General features: G+C 40.7%; 1 protein-coding gene across 1 annotated transcript in view; it reads left to right on the top strand.

Moving 5' to 3' along the window:
• Positions 1-360: 360 nt before the first annotated feature.
• Positions 361-19840, top strand: part of LOC120913616 (interleukin-13 receptor subunit alpha-1-like) — a 49349-nt gene continuing 29869 nt past the window's right edge. The window contains exons 1-7 of the mRNA XM_040323695.1: positions 361-656; positions 7308-7456; positions 10469-10595; positions 12090-12155; positions 12561-12681; positions 13706-13744; positions 18785-18972. Coding sequence (XP_040179629.1) covers positions 569-656; positions 7308-7456; positions 10469-10595; positions 12090-12155; positions 12561-12681; positions 13706-13744; positions 18785-18972 — 778 coding nt within the window. The 5' untranslated portion in view covers positions 361-568. The remainder of the gene's footprint in view (positions 657-7307; positions 7457-10468; positions 10596-12089; positions 12156-12560; positions 12682-13705; positions 13745-18784; positions 18973-19840) is intronic.

The following is a 19840-nucleotide window of genomic DNA, read 5'->3' on the forward strand; positions in this document are numbered from 1 at the left end:
AAAAGAGAGATACGATGGAGTATCCTGAGATGCTCCATCGTAACTTTACTCAGAATATGGCCCAGAGTTATTACCATATATATGTGTATAAAATGCACTGACATCTAGTGAGAGTTCTCAGTATTGCAGCCAATAATCCAATCATCCCATCATCCCAATATGCAGTTTAGTACGTCCCATCAAATACTATCAAGAGAAAGCTCTATTTGTATGAAACAAATGACAAAAAAATCATTTGGGTACAGTGTTGCATGACTGAGTAATTGTCATTCAAAATGTGAGAGCACCGAAAGCTAAAAATTGGTCTAAGAAGGAGAGGGAGTTTAAGTGCCCAGTTGGCAAGTGGTTAAACTTTTCATTTTATTCTGCCTGTATCCCCAGTGACGTTTATCATGGGAGGTTTATTCCACACTTATGGGAGGAGAAGGGGCTGGCTTTGGAAGATACATTGTAATTTGTAACCCTCGTCAAACTTTGTGTGTTTCCTGGAATAAATAACCTCAAGATACAATTTATAAACCAAGTGTGCAGCTAGCATCTGGTGGCATTACCCATACCCTCATAACATATGTTCGGGAGTATGAAAGTCATTTCAGAAATTTGTTTAGTCCTGCCGCTGATACATTTTTTCATAGGACACACAGCGACTGAAAAAAGTAAGTGTCATTTTTTTCCCTTTTAAATCACTGAATGTTCATGTGTCAGCCACTCTCCTCTTTTCTCTCTGGGCGTATTGGACATCTCACACACCTATATTTATGAACTATTTCTGTACGATTGGAGCCCATTTCGCCTGCAATCACCCTTTATAGTTTGTGATGGTTATATGCATCATCCAGTTTATTGTTTATGCACTAGCACTTTAACAGGGAATTTTGCTTTTTGGTATATATCGGCATTGGTATAAATACTGTTTGGCTCAGTTCACAAATGGTCTTTAGTAATTAGCGCTGCACTCTTTTTGTTCTCACTCCAGCGACTTTGCTGCTGATAAATTTAGAGAAAAGGACATTAATCTTTTATATACTTTCATAAATACCTTATTACTACATTTCTAAGATGCAAGCTTTTTAAAACAAAATTTTTTAGTAATTGATCTGCTGCTCACTATGAGCTGCTCATATTAAAGCCAGACACGCTTAAAGCAGTATTAAATCCAAAACCAAAAATGGAATATATTGCAGCAATGCAATATATTGTAATCATTAGATGTGGTGTCTGCATTAGTTTTCTTTTTTTAGGCTTTTCCACTCTGTTTTCACCTGGAGATCTGACCAGTAACACACCTTCTGTATTAGAGTGTCTCTGTAAGCTGCAAAATAATAAATGTTTGTTTTGCATTTAATCACGGTAAAGAGACATTTATAGCAGCCCTTTATCATGTGATCAACTGATCACATGTAAACAGACTTACCAGTTATCACCAGTCCTTTCTTCCCAAGACTGCCAGTACATTATTTACACTGATAATCAGGGCACTCATTATCAATATAACCTCGTCAGCACCCATCAGTGCTGCCTATCAATGCCACCTATGAGTGTCACCAGGGGCGGATTGACCATTTGGTCACTCGGGCACTGCCATCAGGGTTGCCAGCCTCAGTAAAACTAGGATAAGTATGTAAAAATCTGTGTTTTAAAAAAAAAATCCCAAGTTTATAGCTGCCCCGCCTCTCCAGTACATTTTCAGTGTGTGTATGTATACTGTGTATGTATACTATATGTGTGTGTATACTGTGTGGCCCCATAATCTCCTATTGCCCGGGGGCCCCATAGTCTCCTATTGCCCGGGGGCCCCATGAGTTGTCAGTCCACCCCTGAGTGCCACCTATTAGTGCTTATCAATGCTGCTTATCAGTGCCCATCAGTGCCGCCTATCAGTGCTCATCATTGCTGCCTATCAGCACCCAACAGTGCTGCCTATCAGCGCTACCTATCAGTGCTCATCAATGCTGCCCACCAGTGCCACCTATCAGTACTCATCAGTGCAGCCTATCTGCGCCACCTATCATTGCCTCCTCATGAGGACTCTGAGCTGAGAGAGTCTTTCTCATACAGCCCAGAGCCTGCACTGACAGTTCCCCCTCCCTTCTCCCTTGCATGGATTGGGAGAGGAGAGAGCTGATCAGCTTCTTCTCCTCCTGCGTGTTCACCGCTGGAAGTGTGAAGCTCAGCAGCTGAAAAATCGAATTCAGCTGCTTAGCTTCACACCTCCAGCGGGTCCCCTGACAGTGGGAGAATGCCAGGACCCAGTCAAACGTGTGACCTTTGCGACCCCGCTAGTTCTACCACTGTGGAGTATATATTTGCAGTCTCCCTGTTAAAGGGGGTCCATTTACAATTAAAAAAAAAAATAGCATAGCATCCAGGAAATTTTAAAGTACATATGGTTTGAACAGCACAGTGGGTACGTGGTTAGCACTCCTGCCTAGCAACACTAGAGTTATCGCTTCAAATCCAAACTGCAGCACTACCTGCCTGGAGTTTGCATGTTCTCTGTTCACTCTACACTCCAAAGACATGCTGGTAGGTTAATTGGCTCCTGTCTAAATTGGCCCTAGTATGAATGTAAGTTGGGGACTTTAGACTGTAAGCTCCTTGAGGGCAGGGACGGATGTGAATCTACGAAACATTTGTAAAGCGCTGTGGTAATTGACAGCACTATATAAGTACCTGTATTATTAATAATTCTGTGTGAACTGGGCACAAAAAAGGAGAATGCTCTTTGCTCTTCTGAACAAATGTCCTTTTATTATCAACAGTAGTAACATACTGAAATATGGCCACTAGATGGAAGCGAAGAGCACAGAAAATACATATGTACTGTAACAAGAGATACAATGTAACAATTCAAAAGAACGTGAAAGGGAATTTAACAAATAAAGGTAATCAATGGATCAGTGGCGGCTGGTGCTCAAAATTTTTGGGGGGGCACAAACTGTAACGGTCACCACCGTTTACGACCTTCCATCCACGACAACAGCTCATCTGACACACAGACAGACCAGCAGGCATCCCATTTTCCCAGAATCAAGACGAGACACGCAGCTCTGTACTTGTTCCAAATGTAAAGATACTTTAATGATTTCTCTCAGTCTTTTTATATAGTACAACAGGTCACAGAATTTACAGGAACAATCAAACTGTCCCCCCCCCCCCCCCAATCACACACTAAGGCTAATTACTAAACATTCCTCAATTACTAACAACAAAAGCCTTCACCCACTCCGTCTCGGCATACCGCTTGACACCTCTGAGCATCAATAGATTGTAGACAGGGTTATCACACATAAGCAGTCTCTAGTATGCATAATTAGAGTTCTGGGAGCAGACCTGGATTAACACCTGTCCGTTACAACACCTTTACACAAGGACAATGGAATGTCCTCCAAGCCCTGATGCAATTAGCATGTCACTAGACTAATCATAGAAATGAGTCATAGAATATTGACTGGTTGGGGTCACAATTAACCAACATCTTGTAGTCTCTCAAGAGCCTGCAATATGAACTGTCCGTGATGTCAAATCTCATGTAATCCATGAATTACGATTCACTTGCCACTCCATGCCCAAAGGGCACAGAGTGGACTCAGACCCAAGAGTTATCAGTGACGCTGACACAGGAGTATCCTCCATCCTCACAAAGTCTTTGGGTGTCACGGGTCATTCCGTTACATCTCTCCCCTTTCGGTGGGAGACTGACACAGGAGGAGACCCCGAACGGGTTGACTCCGAAGTCAGTCAGTAGATCTAGTCCTCCAATGCTGGTATCCATACCGTACCCCAAATAAATTGCTCCAAACAGAGCATTACTCACCCAGCCAACCTCTGTCTCTCTCAGAGAACACGCCTGCCGCTGGGGAGAGGCCTGGACTGGCCCTTCTCCCTGGAGTCCTTTCAGCCGCTGGAGAGAAGACAGGGTGACTGGGCTCAGTTCCTCATGCTGCTGGGGATCTGGGCCAACTGGCCACCATCCCTGGGGTATACCAGTGGAGACTGAAGTCCCATCCACTGGTCCAGGAACTCCCTCTCCTGCTAGGTGAGAGCAGAGACTTGTGGCACTCTGCTCCGTTGCCAGCCCTTCTGCTGGGTCGCTTTGAGGGGAGACCACAGTCCCATCCCCCGATGTCAGCTCAAGCTGCAGTTGTGTGCAGCAGCCAGTATCATCCTGCCCTGCTGCAAGGGATTCAGCTGGGGGTAAATGCTTTACCACCACAGCTTGTTGCTGGGGAGAGGGGCCAATTGCCCCGGCTCCCTGGAACTCCACCTCCATGGTGACTGGTCTCTGTACCTCTCCCCTCTCTTCAGTTGGTGCTGCTGTGACTTCTGCTGCTGCAGCACCTCTTTGCTCTAGCCAAGTGGCATCCACAGCCGCTATAACCCGGTCTATGATCTCCGGTGGAGGATTAGGTCCGTACTGTGCCAGTCCACGTCTAACAGCCCGGTCCCAAAACTCTTCATCGGGTGTCCTGTCTGTTACGCTGGGCCTCTCAGCTCTATCCATTTCGACAAGTTGTGCGATAATGTCCCTTCTCTTACGGTTGCAGGCCGATCTGCCCCGGCTCTCCAGTAAGTCCTTGAGGGAAGAGAGCTTCAGCCGCTCATACAGTGTCTCCATCGTCCTGTGTCCTTGTAGCCGTCCTTTAAGGGATGGAATTATCCCACTGCTGTGCCACCACTGTAACGGTCACCACCGTTTACGACCTTCCATCCACGACAACAGCTCATCTGACACACAGACAGACCAGCAGGCATCCCATTTTCCCAGAATCAAGACGAGACACGCAGCTCTGTACTTGTTCCAAATGTAAAGATACTTTAATGATTTCTCTCAGTCTTTTTATATAGTACAACAGGTCACAGAATTTACAGGAACAATCAAACTGTCCCCCCCCCCAATCACACACTAAGGCTAATTACTAAACATTCCTCAATTACTAACAACAAAAGCCTTCACCCACTCCGTCTCGGCATACCGCTTGACACCTCTGAGCATCAATAGATTGTAGACAGGGTTATCACACATAAGCAGTCTCTAGTATGCATAATTAGAGTTCTGGGAGCAGACCTGGATTAACACCTGTCCGTTACAACACCTTTACACAAGGACAATGGAATGTCCTCCAAGCCCTGATGCAATTAGCATGTCACTAGACTAATCATAGAAATGAGTCATAGAATATTGACTGGTTGGGGTCACAATTAACCAACATCTTGTAGTCTCTCAAGAGCCTGCAATATGAACTGTCCGTGATGTCAAATCTCATGTAATCCATGAATTACGATTCACTTGCCACTCCATGCCCAAAGGGCACAGAGTGGACTCAGACCCAAGAGTTATCAGTGACGCTGACACAGGAGTATCCTCCATCCTCACAAAGTCTTTGGGTGTCACGGGTCATTCCGTTACACAAACAAACTGAAAAATACTGAAAAAAAAACCCCATCAATCGCAGCCACTGTGCCATCAATTGCAGCCACTGTGCCCATCAATTGCAGCCACTGTGCCCATCAAATGCTGCCACTGTGCAGATCAATGGCAGCCACTGTGCCCATCGAACGCAGCCACTGTGCCCATCAAATGTTGCCACTGTACCAATTTAATGCTGTCACTGTGCCCATCGAATTCTGCTACTGTGCCATCAAATGCTGCCACTGTGCCCATCGAATGCTGCCACTGTGACCATCAAATGCTGCCACTGTGCCCATCAAATGCTGCCACTGTGCCCATAGAATGCTGCCATTGTGCCCATCGAATGCTGCCACTGTGCTCATCAAATTCTGCTACTGTGCCATTGAATGCTGCCACTCTGCCCATCAAATACTGCCACTGTGCCATTGAATGCTGCCACTGTGCCCATCAAATTCTGCCACTGTGCCCATCAAATGCTGGCACTGTGCTGAAAAGGTGCCAGGCGCCTGAATAGAGGGTGGCAGCGGCGGCCATGGATAGATTCATGCAATGCATGAATCTATCCATTGGTCATAGAGGGGGTGGCTGGGTAGAGGGGGTGGCGCCCGTGCGCCCTTATGGACGCACCGCCACTGCAATGGATACATTTATTTGCTCATTTTCTCTAGCGTTCTTTGGAATTGTTACATTATATCTCTTGTATGCATTTCCTATGCTCCTTAGTTTCATCTGATGGCCATAATGCAGTGATTATAGCACATTCATTCAGAACAGAAAATAGTTGATGCAAGGAGGTACTCTGACGCAGACAGTTGATATAAGGAAGTATTCTGATTGAAACATCTGATGCAAGGGGGCACTCTGATAGGCACACCTGATGTAAGGGGGGACTCTGAAAGGGGCACTTGATATAAGGAAGCATAGATTATATTTAATGTTCCTAATCTAATTACAGTATAATACATACTAGTGATCCCTGTTCACTCCTGTACTGCCTCTGCACTACCTGTCAGACATTTTTCCTGGTTTGTGACAGAAGTAGACTGAGCGAACAGAAAATGCTGCTTCCCTGCATCTTTGTTACACTGTTGACATTATACACCCTGGGGCAGATCCACATACATCTGCGCCGGGCTCAGCGTATGTAAGATATGCTACGCCGCTGTAACTTACTTTGCTTTTGTTTGAATCCTCAACGAATTTGCGCCGTAAGTTACGGCGGCGTAGTGTATCTCTCGCCGTGTAAGGGCGCGGAATTCAAATGGATCTAATGGGGGCGTGTTTTATGCTAATACGTCGTGACCCGACGTAAACGACGTTTTTTTGGAACTGCGCATGCGCTGTCCCTGGGAGTATGCCAGTGCGCATGCTCGAAATTAAACCGGAACCCGCCAATGCTTACGACGGTGACGTCATTCTCAGCAAATTCATATTCGCGAACGAGTTACGCAAACGACGTAAAAAAATTCAAAATTGTACGCGGGAAGGACGGCCATACTTAACATTGAGTACGCCTCAGTATAGCAGCTTTAACTATACGCCGGAAAAAGCCAAACGCAAACGACGGAAAAAAAAGCGACGGGCCGACGTACGTTCGTGGATCGCCGTAAATAGCTCATTTGCATACTCGACGCGGATTGCATACCTGACTTCATTCTGCACTTCCAGATTAGATATGTTAGATTGGCCTTGCTGACATCCTTTGCAGCTTCTCTGCAAGAATTGTACAAGCCTAATGATGATCTTACATGGTTAAAAAAAAACGAAAAAACATTTTAGATGGAATGAGGGAGTTTTTGATTGTAAATTTCAGCCATACCTATACAAATCCTTTAAAGAAGCATAAGAAGTTTAAAACATTAAATATTGCTTTTTTTCAATGTGTTTTATACAGAATATCTTCCTCCACCATCAAATATCACAATAGGAATGAAGACAATGGTTAGTGGGTCGATATGGGAGTTAAAGTGGACTTGGAAGCCTCCTGCAGTGAATTGTACATTAGTCTATCCTTCTATCATAATGGATGGATCTGGAGGAAATGTAAGTCTTTTTTCACTGTATTCTATGTGAACGTATGTTGTTTCTGCACTGTTTGGTTTGCAGTTGGTAAATTCCAGTCAGTCGCAAGTACATATACTTTAGATATCCATGAAAACCTCTACAGTGACAAATATAGAGGTTGCCTTTGCTAACTCCTCCAGGCTTCTATCCTTCTGAAAATGGTAGTTTCCTGGCTGTCGTGCTGAACCACTGACCTGGAACAAATTTAATCCCTTGTCTACAAGGTATGTTATAACCATCCTGATCTTCAAAGGGTTCAAACAAGTTTACAGTGACATTCAAGCTAAATCCACATCACTCCTGGGTTCTTACCAGCTAGGGGAGATTAGCGAACACACTTTCACTGGTCTCCCTCCATCCGGTGGCACCCACTACATAAATCCAAGGCCCACAGCTGAGCCATGGAAACATGACGTTGTGTCAAAAGTGTACCATGGTCCAGGACTGGTGCAAGAATTTTTGACACCCTAGTCGAAACCTCTTTTTGTCACCCCACTTGGCTTCACCCCTGACTCTACCCCCTTTTTCTGCCCATGTAAACCCCACTTTTTTAATGAAGCGCCCATCAATGCAGCCTCACCAGCACCCATCAATACAGCCTCACCAGCACCCATCAATACAGCCTCACCAGCGCCCATCAATACAGCCTCACCAGCACCCATCAATGAATGTTTGCTTGCTTCCATTCATTCGGAAGTCAAGAAACAGACTCTTTGATTTGTTCAATTTTCAAATTTAAAATTTTTCAATTTTCGAAATTTGGAGTTTTTTATTTTTTAATTTTCGAAATTTCGAAATATGAAAATTCGGAAATACCAAATTTCCAAATGTCGAAAATTGAAAATTCGAAATTTCAAAAATTTAAAAATTCGAAAATTTTCAATTTTCGAATTTTTCAATTTTCGAAATTTCGAATTTTCAATTTTCGAAAATTCGAAATTTTTCAATTTTTTAATTTTTCAATTTCGAATTTTCGAAATTCGGAAATACTAAATTCGGAAATACGAAAATTCGGAAATTGAAACATTCGAAATTTTATTTTATTTTTCAATTTTCGATTTTTCGAATTTCGAATTTTTCAATTTTCGAAGTTACGAAAATTCGAAAATTGAAAAATTCGAAAATTGAAAAATTCGAAATCTGAAAAATTCGAAATAGGAAAAGTGAAAAATTCAAAAATTCGAAAAATGTTTCAAAATTCGAATTTTTCAATTTTTGAATTTTTCCATTTCGAATTTTCGAAATTCGGAAATACGAAAATTCGGAAATACGAAAATTCGAAATTTGAAAAATTCGAAATTTGAAAAATTCCAAATCTGAAAAATTCCAAATCTGAAAAATTCCAAATCTGAAAAAATCGAAAATTAAAAAATTCGAAATTTCAAAAATTCGAAAATTCGAAAATTTAAAAACTCGAAAATGGGCAAATTAGAAAATTGAAAAATTCGAAAGTTCGGAATTTCTAAAATTCGAAAATCCGAAAATTTCGAATCTTTCAATATTCGAATCTTTCAATTTTCGAATTTCGAATCTTTCAATTTTCGAATTTTTCCATTTCGAAATTCGTAAATACGAAAATTCGGAAATACGAATATTCGAAATTCGGAAATTGAAAAATTCGAAATTTGAAACATTTTTCAATTTTCGAACTTCGATGTTTTCAATTTTCGAAATTTGGAAATACGAAAATGCGAAATTTGAAAAATTTGAAATTTAAAAAAATCGAAATTTGAAAAAAATCGAAATCAAATTTCGATTTTTTTCAAATTTTGATTTTTTTAAATTTCGAATTTTTCAAATTTCGCATTTTCGTATTTCCGAATTTCGAAAATTGAAAACATCGAAGTTCGAAAATTGAAAAATGTTTCAAATTTCGAATTTTTCAATTTCCGAATTTCGAATATTCGTATTTCCGAATTTTCGTATGAAAAAATCGAAATTGGAAAAGTGAAAAATTCGAAAATTGAAAAATTCGAAATTTGAAAAATTCGAAAAGTTGAAAAATTCGAAAATTGAAAAATTCGAAAATGGGAAAATTCGGAATTTCGAAAATTGAAAAATCTGAAATTTTTTCGTATTTCCGAAAATCCGAATTTCCGAAATTCGTAAATACGAAAATTCGGAAAAAAACGGAAATACGAAAATTCGTAAATTCGTAAATACGAATTTTCGAAGATACGGAAATTCGTAAATTCGAATTTTCGGAAATACAAAAATTCGTAAATTCGAATTTTCGGAAATACGAAAATTCGTAAATTCGAATTTTCGGAAATACGAAAATTCGTAAATAAAAAATGTGTAAATACGAAAATTCGTAATTAACGAATTTCCGTAAAAAAACTAATTAGAAACAAAACGAATTGCACATGTCTATTGTTTACAATTGTGCATCACTTTGGCATCATTTTACAATAGTCTGAGCGGGAAGGAGCTAAATCCTATGGAAATCAGTGTGCTGCGGGTGTGGTGCGTATTGAAATGTCCTTCATGCTGCTTCTTTGGTGTCCCATTTAAAATGCACCAAAAATGCACCTCCCATTAAAATATAAAATGCATAAAAATGCACGCAAAGGTTGCATTTGTTTGAGTGTTTTGAGGCTTTTCGAAAATGCACCAAAATTGTATGTTAAGCTTATTGCTATGAACTTAATTAAATCTTTTGACATGGAAAATGCACCAAAATATGTCAAAAACATGACATGTGATTTTTCCAAAACACATACTACTTTTTTAAGTGCACCAGTGTCAAAGGGCCCGGATGAAGTCATCATTTTCTAAGGACTGGTTAACTGCAATTTATTACATTTTTGTTCTTTGATCGCTCTTTATTGCCTCTCTTGAAAACCTGTACAGTCTGTTCATTACTGGTGCTGATGAATTTCCCTTTTCCCATTCTTTCTTTTATACTCTCAAAATCGCAGTGATTTTGTGTAAATGGAAGACCTAATAATCTGAAGATTTACATGCTTTTTATTCTTTGTTTTCCTGCAGTGGCCTATGTGTTCCAGGAGTTCATATGTAACGATCCCTCTGTACCAATTTGTGGATCTGAACAATTTTTCACTTGATTTTAAAGCCTGTTGTGAACCTCTACCCCGTTGTGCTGTTTTGAAAGATGGTAATATTTTCTTTACATTCATATACTTTGAGTGCTTCTTTTTGGTTCCCTTTTGCCCACTTTACCCATGTTATTAATATTATTATACATAATTTATACAGTGCAGCGCTTTACAACATGAGGGCAGACAGTACATTTACAATACAATTCAATACAGGAGGAATCAGAGGGCCCTGCTCGTTAGAGCTTACAATCTAGGAGGGCTTGTCAAGTGATACAAAAGGTAATAACTGTGGGGGGATGATCTGATGGAGAAAACCGACCGTGTGTATAGGCTATCGGTCTGTTTTCCTTCGGTACAAAATTTTAAAACATGCTTCAAAACCGAACCGATGGACCGCTGCCCCATCGGACCAAACTGATGGTTAGTACAGAAAAGTATCGGTTCAAAACCCGCGCATGCTCAGAATCAAGTTGACGCATGCTTGGAAGCATTGAACTTCGTTTTTTCAGCACGTCGTGTGTTTGACGTCACCGCGTTCTGACACAATCGGATTTTGGACTGACGGTGTGTACACATATCAGGCCGTACGGCCACTTCAGAGGTGAACCGATGAAAACGATTCCGACGAACCAGTCACATCGGTTTGGTTCGACTGTGTGTACGAGGCCTTAGGCCTCGTACACACGATAGGTTGAACAGAGGACAACGGTCTGATGGACTGTTTTCATCGGTCAAAACCGATCGTGTGTAGGCCCCATAGGTTATTTAACCATCGGTTAAAAAAAAGCCAACTTGCTTTAAATTTAACCGATGGATTCCTAACCGATGGGAAAAAAACAATCGTTAGTAGGCACAACCATCTGTTAAAAATTCATGCATGCTCAGAATCAAGTCGACGCATGCTTGGAAGCATTGAACTTCGTTTTTTTCAGCACGTCGTTGTGTTTTACGTCACTGTGTTCTGACACGATCGTTTTTTTAACCTATGGTGTGTAGGCGCGACGGACCATCAGTCAGCTTCATCGGTTAACCGACGACAACGGTCCATCAGACCATTCTAATCGGATGGACTGATCGTGTGTACGAGGCTTAAAAGCAAGCAAGAGTAGGAGATAATTGGATTGGGGTAGAGAGTTCCATAGGATAGGAGCGACTCTGGAAAAGTTCTGGAGGCGAGTATGGGAGAAGGTGACAAGGGAGCTAGAGAGCAGGAGATCTTGAGAGGATCAAAGGGAACAAATAGGTTGGTGTTTTGAGACTAGGTTAATGATGTAGCTGTGGGTTAAGTTGTGGATGGCTTTGTAAGTTGTTAGAATTTAGAATTTGATTTGTTGGGTGAGTCAAAGTGGAAGGATTGACATAGAGGGGTAGCAGACACTGAGCGATTGTTAAGGTTGATGAGCCTGGCAGAGGCATTCATGATGGACTGAAGGGGGGGAAAGTTAAGGTTATCCCGTGAGGAGGGAGTTGCAGTAGTGGAGGCGGGAGATGACCAGGGAGTGGTATCATTGATTACCATGAAAATTGATGTCAAATTCTTTTGTATGTAGGATCTAATTCCCTGTGCAATGACATGGAATCAAAAGGGATCAGACTTCATACACCATTGGCAGCAGGTAATACTTCATTTAAACTCATTTTAAATTAATATCAGTAATAGTTTTATCAAAATCACCTCATTGAATAAAATGCGCTATCTCTTTTGAAACCCTCTGTTAATTAACACAAGTGTCTGCCTTTAAGAAGCAGCAACTAAACCTGTCCATTATATTATCTTTTCGAAGTATAGATGTAAGCTCAGTACTGTTTTGTCATTGAAAATTACATCCCATTACATCCCATATAAAAGGCACAGATTAAACCAGCTCTGATTTCATTAATACATCATTGCATTTATTCTGAATAAATTTATACTGAGATAAGGATGATTGAAATAAGGAAGAAGAGATAAAATCCACTGTATATCAGTATTGTTCCCCATTTGGGTTCTGTTTTTTTTTCTAACTTCATTTCATTGACAGGTGAAGGAAACACCTCGGTGAGAAATTTAAGTTGCGTTTGGTATTATTTGGAGCATGTCCATTGCACATGGCAGCCTGCTGAAGTCGTTCCAGCCAATGTTAACTACAGCTTGCATTACTGGTTGGTACAAAGAAAAAATATATAACTAGGTGACGAGAATATAGTAAATAAATAATACATATAAATAATAATATTATAAAATAAAAATATACATAATATATATAAAAGAAAAAAAACATATACATATATATACTGTATATACACACTGGGGCAGATCCACAAAGAGAGTACGCCGGCGTATCTAGTGATACGCCGGCGTACTTTCAAATTTCCCGCGTCGTATCTTTGTTTTGAATCCTCAAAACAATATACGACGGCATCTGGGTTAGATCCGACAGGCATACGTCTTCGTACGCCTTCAGATCTTAGATGCAATTCTTCGGCGTCCGCTAGGTGGCGTTCCCTTCGTAATCCACGTCGAGTATGCAAATTAGCTATTTCCGACGATCCACGAACGTACGAGCGGCCGTCGCATTCTTTTACGTAGTTTACGTTCGGCTTTTTTTCGGCGTATAGTTAAAGCTGCTATTTGGTGGCGTACGCAATGTTAAGTATGGCCGTCGTTCCCGCGTCGAATTTGAAAATATTTTTTTTTGTTTGCGTAAGTCGTTCGTGAATGGGGCTGGACGTAATTTACGTCCACGTCAAAACAATGACGTCCTTGCGACATCATTTAGCGAAATGCACGGCGGGAAATTTAGGGACGGCGCATGCGCAGTTCGTTCGGCGCGGGGACTGGCTTCATTTAAATGAAACACGCCCCCTACTAGTCAATTTGAATTAGGCACGTTACGCCACGAGAGATACACTACGCCGCCGTAACTTACGGCGCAAATTCTTTCTAGATTCAAAGCTTCCAAAAGTAAGTTACAGCGGCGTAGCGTATCTCACATATGCTGCGCCCATGCAATTGTATGTGAATCTGCCCCAGTATTTAAAGGGATTATGCAGCATCAATTTAAAAAGCTGATTTAATTGAATTGTTTTAGCAATATTTAAAATGTGTTTTATTTACTTGACATAGCTCAAATTAGGCACATTTCTTGATATACTCTTTAAAAAAAATCTTTTTTATGTTATGCAGGGCGAAGAGTAAAAACACACAATACAATGGTCCAGCAGAGTAAGTTATGTTACAAGTGCATGTCTACATGCGTTCCTGTCCTAATAAGGCTACATGTGATACTCAAGTCCTATCTGCATTATTCTCCATTAAAGGGAAAGTATAATGGTCCTGTACATTTTTTCTTTATTATGTCAGGCCTAAATATAATGTAAGTAAAACTTGTTTTTAGTTGAGAAAATATGAAATATTGCATGTGATTATTGTGCAGTCTTTTATTCAGCCAGCAGATGGAGCTGTAGGCTTCTTTCATTGCTCTGTCCATCTCCCCCATGTTGAAAAAGCCAGTATAGAGAACAGTAGGTGAAGATGACATTTGCACACACATCTGAATGACCCATTCAGAGAATCATTCCAGAGGGCTCAGTCCTAGGCTTTAAGAACTGCGAGTCCACAAGCAAGCTTACTGTTGAGATGTCTTTAGTAGCCCATAGTGCTTTGGGAATCCTTTGACATAAATGAAATGTTTATTTGAAAACAAAGATTGGATATGTATAGTAATAAAATATACATACCTCCCAACTTTTTGAGATGGGAATGAGGAACACCTATCAGAAAAAGTATGCAGGCATAGAACACACCCCTTGCCAGGCCCCCTTATAGGAGAATTGTACAAAAAAACAAGCTTGGTTAAACCCACAAGTGCTTTTTTTTTTTTTTTTTTACCACCACTATTCCTTTATATTGTCTTATGGAATTTTCAAATGTAGCAATTTAGAAATCAGATGAAAGGTTTATTGCTGCAAAACAATTTTTGATAGATAAAAAGTGCATTTTATATACATCTATATGGATCAGACCAAAATGAGGGACAAATGAGGAGAATGAGGGACAGAGGGACATTGCTCTAAATCAGGGACAGTCCCTCCAAATCAGGGACAGTTGGGAGCTATGAATACCGGTATATAAAACAGTTTAAAAAGAAGAAACTTCTAAAAAATGCTAAAACCTAATTGAACATAATTCATTATAGAGCTCCTTTAATATTTTAGTGCAGCGTTTCACAACCAGTGTGCCGCGGCACACTGGTGTGCCGTGAAGAGTCCCCTGGTGTGCCATGGCAAAATGACCCCCAATATAGGCAGCTATGGCTGCTATCTGATGTAACAGCTACTGCTGGGCACTTTGTTATTATTCGCCTTTACAGCGGTGCCAATCCGCTGTGTAAAACTCACTTCCCGACACTCGGGAAGCTGTGCTAGCTGTGCGGGCGTCCCGACCGCGTCTTGCCAACCGAATACGTCATCGGTTGCTATGGGTGGGGCGGGCGCACGCACTGTTACGTGTGACGTGAGAGCCGCGGGTTCCGGGATCAGACTCTGCCTGGCGCGCTTTTCCCTGGGGGGGAAGAAGAACGAGAGAGAAATAGAGGTGAAAGTATTTGTACCTGTCACTTTGAATGTGAATGTGAATAGTTTTATTGCAGGCATGGTGTGTATAAAAAAAAAAAATACAAAACACTTGGCACTTTCACAGTGACTCACTTCATTGCAGGCATGGTGATTTATTTTAAATGTAATATATTTACATGGGCTATGTGGGTTATTATTGATAATGATAACTGTATACTTCAATACTGCAGTTTGGCCGCAGTGCAGGTGTAGCGCAGTGTACCTGTGGTTTTCATGTGGTTTCTCAGACTTATATTATGTCCCTCATTTTTGGTGTGCTTTCAGAAAATGTACCGAAAATTAATAGACATAATAGAAGTTTATGAGAAACCACATGAAAACTGCTACACCTGCGCTGCGGCCAAACTGCAGTATTGAAGTATACAGTTATCATTATCAATAATAACCCACATAAGCCATCTATAATATATAAAAAAAAATATTAAATCACCATGTCTGCAATGGAATGAGTCAATGTAAAAGTGTAACAAGTGTTTTTAACATTTTCTAATGGTGGTGTGCCTCGTGATTTTTTTCATGAAAAAAGTGTGCCTTTGCACAAAAAAGGTTGAAAAACACTGCTTTAGTGAACAGAGGTCATTAAAGCCTAGGGGCCGGATTCACGTAGAATGGCGTATCTTTGTGCGGGCGTAACGTATCCTATTTACGTTACGCCTCCGCAACTTTTACAGGCAAGTGCCGTATTCTCAAACGAAAGTTGCGGCGGCGTAGCGTAAATAGTAGGGTTGTCCAGATACCGATACTAGTATCGGTATCGGGACCGATACCGAGTATTTGCGGGAGTACTCGTACTCGCACAAATGCTCCCGATACCTAAATAGAATACTTTTTTTGTATTTATCAACATGTTCTATGAAAATTCTTTGAGTTTTTTTACTACTGCGTGACAAGCAAATAAAACATTTTTATTCATTTTTACTCATTTTTATTCTTTTATAATGTCTTGAATTAGAGTTCTTCATAATTCTAAAGAAAATATCCTTAGTCTGTATTGTGGTTTGAAAACTGTCACATGACATTTAAAAAAAGTATCGGTATTCGGTATCGGCGACTACATGAAAAAAAGTATCGGTACTTGTACTCGGTCCTAAAAAAGTGGTATCGGGACAACCCTAGTAAATAGGCTGGCGTAAGCCCACCTAATTCAAATGTGGTAGATGTGGGCGTGTGTTATATAAATTTTATGTGACCCCACGGAAATGACGTTTTTTACGAACGGCGCATGCGCCGTCAGTAAAAGTATCCCAGTGCGCATGCTCTAAATGAAACCGCAAGAAGCCAATGCTTTCGATGTGAACGTAAATGACGCCCAGCCCTATTCGCGAACGACTTACGCAAACGACGTAAAATTTTCAAAATTTGACGCAGGAACGACGTCCATACTTAACATTGGTATGCCGCATGTACGCCTCATATAGAGGCGTACATGAGGCGTCGGCCAGGCGTACGTGCGTGAATTTGCGTATCTAGCTGATTTACATATTTCTAGGCGTAAATCAGCGTACACGCCCCTAGCGGCCAGCGTAAATATGCAGTTAAGATACGAGACTTACGCCGGTTGGATCTAATACAAATCTATGCATAACTGATTCTAAGAATCAGGCGCATAGATACGACGACTCGGACTCAGAGTTACGACGGCATATCTGGAGATACGCTGGCGTAACTCGTACGAGAATCCGGGCCTAGATGTCCAGGGTAAATTTAACATCATCAGTGTTAATCAGCTACCTTTGTCACTAAATTGCTCTCCTAAATAATTTTTACATTTTGTATACATACACTATATTACCAAAAGAATTGGGATGCTCTATGAACGTTAATGCCATTCCAGTCTTAGTCCGCAGGGCTCAATATTGAACCCTACGGACTAACGAGTTTGCGGTTGAGGAACTTGACTGGCCTGCACAGAGTCCTGACATCAGCCTGATGGGATGAATTAGTGCGCAGACTGCGAGCCAGGCCTTCTCATTCAACATCAGTGCCTGACTCGCAAATGCACTTCTGGAAGAATGGTCAAACATTCCCATAGACACACTCCTAAACCTTGTGGACAGCCTTTCCAGAAGAGTTGAAGCTGTTATAACTGCAAAGGGTGGGCCAACTCAATATTGAACCCTACGGACTAAGACTGGGATGCCATGAAAGTTCATGTGCCTCTAAAGGCAGGCGTCCCAATACTTTTGTTAATATAGTGTACATACAAGGCTTCTATTTATTACACTTTTTTTTCCTTTTTTGTGTTTTTGATTATTTGACAAATGAAGAAAAGGAATATAAAAGATACTTAAAATAACTTTTTTTTATTATTATTTTAAACAATTGTTTTTTTTAGTACTGTTATCATAGCTTACAATGACAGTATTCCTCCGACACATCTTTAGGTTGCACTGGCATCTTTTTTTTCATAAACAGAATAGTAGATCATTTGGTCTTCTGACTAAAAGTGTCCTAAGCCAGTGTATCTGAGTTTATTTTTTTGAGACAATTTTTAAACTATATGGGGCAGATCCACAAAAGGATTACGCCGGCGTGTCTATTGATACGCCGGCGTAATTTTAAATTTCCAGCGTCGTATCTTTGTTTTGTATCCACAAAACAATATACGACGGCATCTGGGATCGATCCGACAGGCGTACGTCTTAGTACGCCGTCGGATCTTAGATGCAATTTTTCGTCAGCCGCTAGGTGGCGTTTCCGTCGAAATCCGCGTCGAGTATGCAAATTAGCTATTTACGACGATCCACGAACGTACGTCTGGCCGGCGTATTTTTTTACGTTGTTTTCGTTCGGGTTTTTCCGGCGTATAGTTAAAGCTGCTATATGGTGGCATACTCAATGTTAAGTATGGCCGTCGTTCCCGCGTACAATTTTTAATTTTTTACGTAGTTTGCGTAACTTGTTCGCGAATAGGGATTTGCGTAGAATGACGTCACCGTCGTAAGCATTGGCTTGTTCCGGGTTAATTTCGAGCATGCGCACTGGGATACCCCCACGGACGGTGCATGCGCAGTTAAAAAAAACTTTGTTTACGTCGGGTCACGACGTATTAACATACAACACGCCCCCATTATATCCATTTGAATTCCGCGCCCTTACGCCGCCAGAGATACACTACGCCGCCGTAACTTACGGTGGCATAGTGTATCTTAGATACGCTACGCCTGGCGGAGAGATGCGCCCAGGTACGTGGATCTACCCCAAAATTTCCATCTTCTTCCATGTCTAGTTTATGTCAGATACATACAACACCACCAGTTAAATCTAAAATTGGCCATGCCGGCACACATTTAGCAGGCATGGCCCCCACTGTTATCATTATCAGGTAACCAAAGCACTGATGTGTAGCCAAAGCTGGAGCAAGTGCATGTAGACAGGAAATGGCTGAAAGCAGTTGGAGGAGATCAGCCACACCGAGTTGCAAAAATGTCTAAAAATCATTATGTAAGGGCTTAGGTGTATTTAAAAAATATAATACACAAGCTGAAACAATTGCTGTGGCAGTTAGTGCTGCTTCTAAGGTACCTCAAATATTCTAATACATTTTGGACCTAGGTCAAAATAACTTATATTTAAATGCTTTTTGTCTGTAAAATAATATGCCAATGCATGCTCTTTGTGTATTTAGGTTGGAGAAAATAGTAGACACTGGAAAAACTTGTCATTCGTATATCACTAATGAAGATGGCATAAACGTTGGATGCCAATTCCAACTGCAAAAATCTCTTAAAGATCAGACTGAACTTCTAATTGTGGTGACAGACAAGACAAAGAACATAAAGCCCTTCACTTTGTTTAAACGCGTCAATTCTATTGGTACGTATTTTTTGTTTTCCAGGCAAACCTAACGTTTTTCAAATAGGCCTATTCTAAAATTTAATGACAGGAACAACTATAATGATGAACATCATGCATTAACCTAAAGCAGCTAATTCTCGATTACTGCAGTTATATCAAAGGGCATGCATAGTCTTCTCAGCCTTTGAAGACAAACCTGTTAAAAAGCAAATATTATTGTGTTAAAGGATATCTAAAGGTCAGGGTTTTTTTTTGTTTTTTTTACCGCTTTAATACAGGGCATTTTCACTCCCTTCCTACCCAGGCCAATTTTCAGCTTTCAGTGCTGTAACATTTTGAATGACAATTGTGCGGTCATGCGACACTGTATACATATGAAATTTTTATAATTTTTTTCCCCACAAGTAGAGCTTTCTTTTAGTGGTATTTGATCACCTCTGTGGTTTTTATTTTTTGCGCTATAAACAAAAAAATACACACAATATTTTTTACTTTTTGCTATAATAAATATCCCAATAAAAAAAAAAATGTCTTTCTCAGTTTAGGCCGATATGTATTCTTCTACATATTTTTGGTACAAAAATCGCAATAAGCATATATTGATTGGCTTGCGCAAAAGTTATAGCATCTACAAAATAGGGGATAGGCTTCGTACACACGATAGGTTAAACAGAGGACAACGGTCTGTGTGGGCCCCATAGGTTATTTAACCATCGGTTAAAAAAAAGCCAACTTGCTTTAAATTTAACCGATGGATTCCTAACGGATGGGAAAAAAACGATCGTTAGTAGGCACAAGAAAAAAACCAACTTGCTTTAAATTTAACCCATGGATTCCTAACTGATGGGAAAAAAATGAACGTTAGTAGACACAACTATCGGTTAAA

The sequence above is a fragment of the Rana temporaria genome, chromosome 9 (assembly GCF_905171775.1).
Source record: "Rana temporaria chromosome 9, aRanTem1.1, whole genome shotgun sequence".
NCBI lineage: Eukaryota > Metazoa > Chordata > Amphibia > Anura > Ranidae > Rana > Rana temporaria.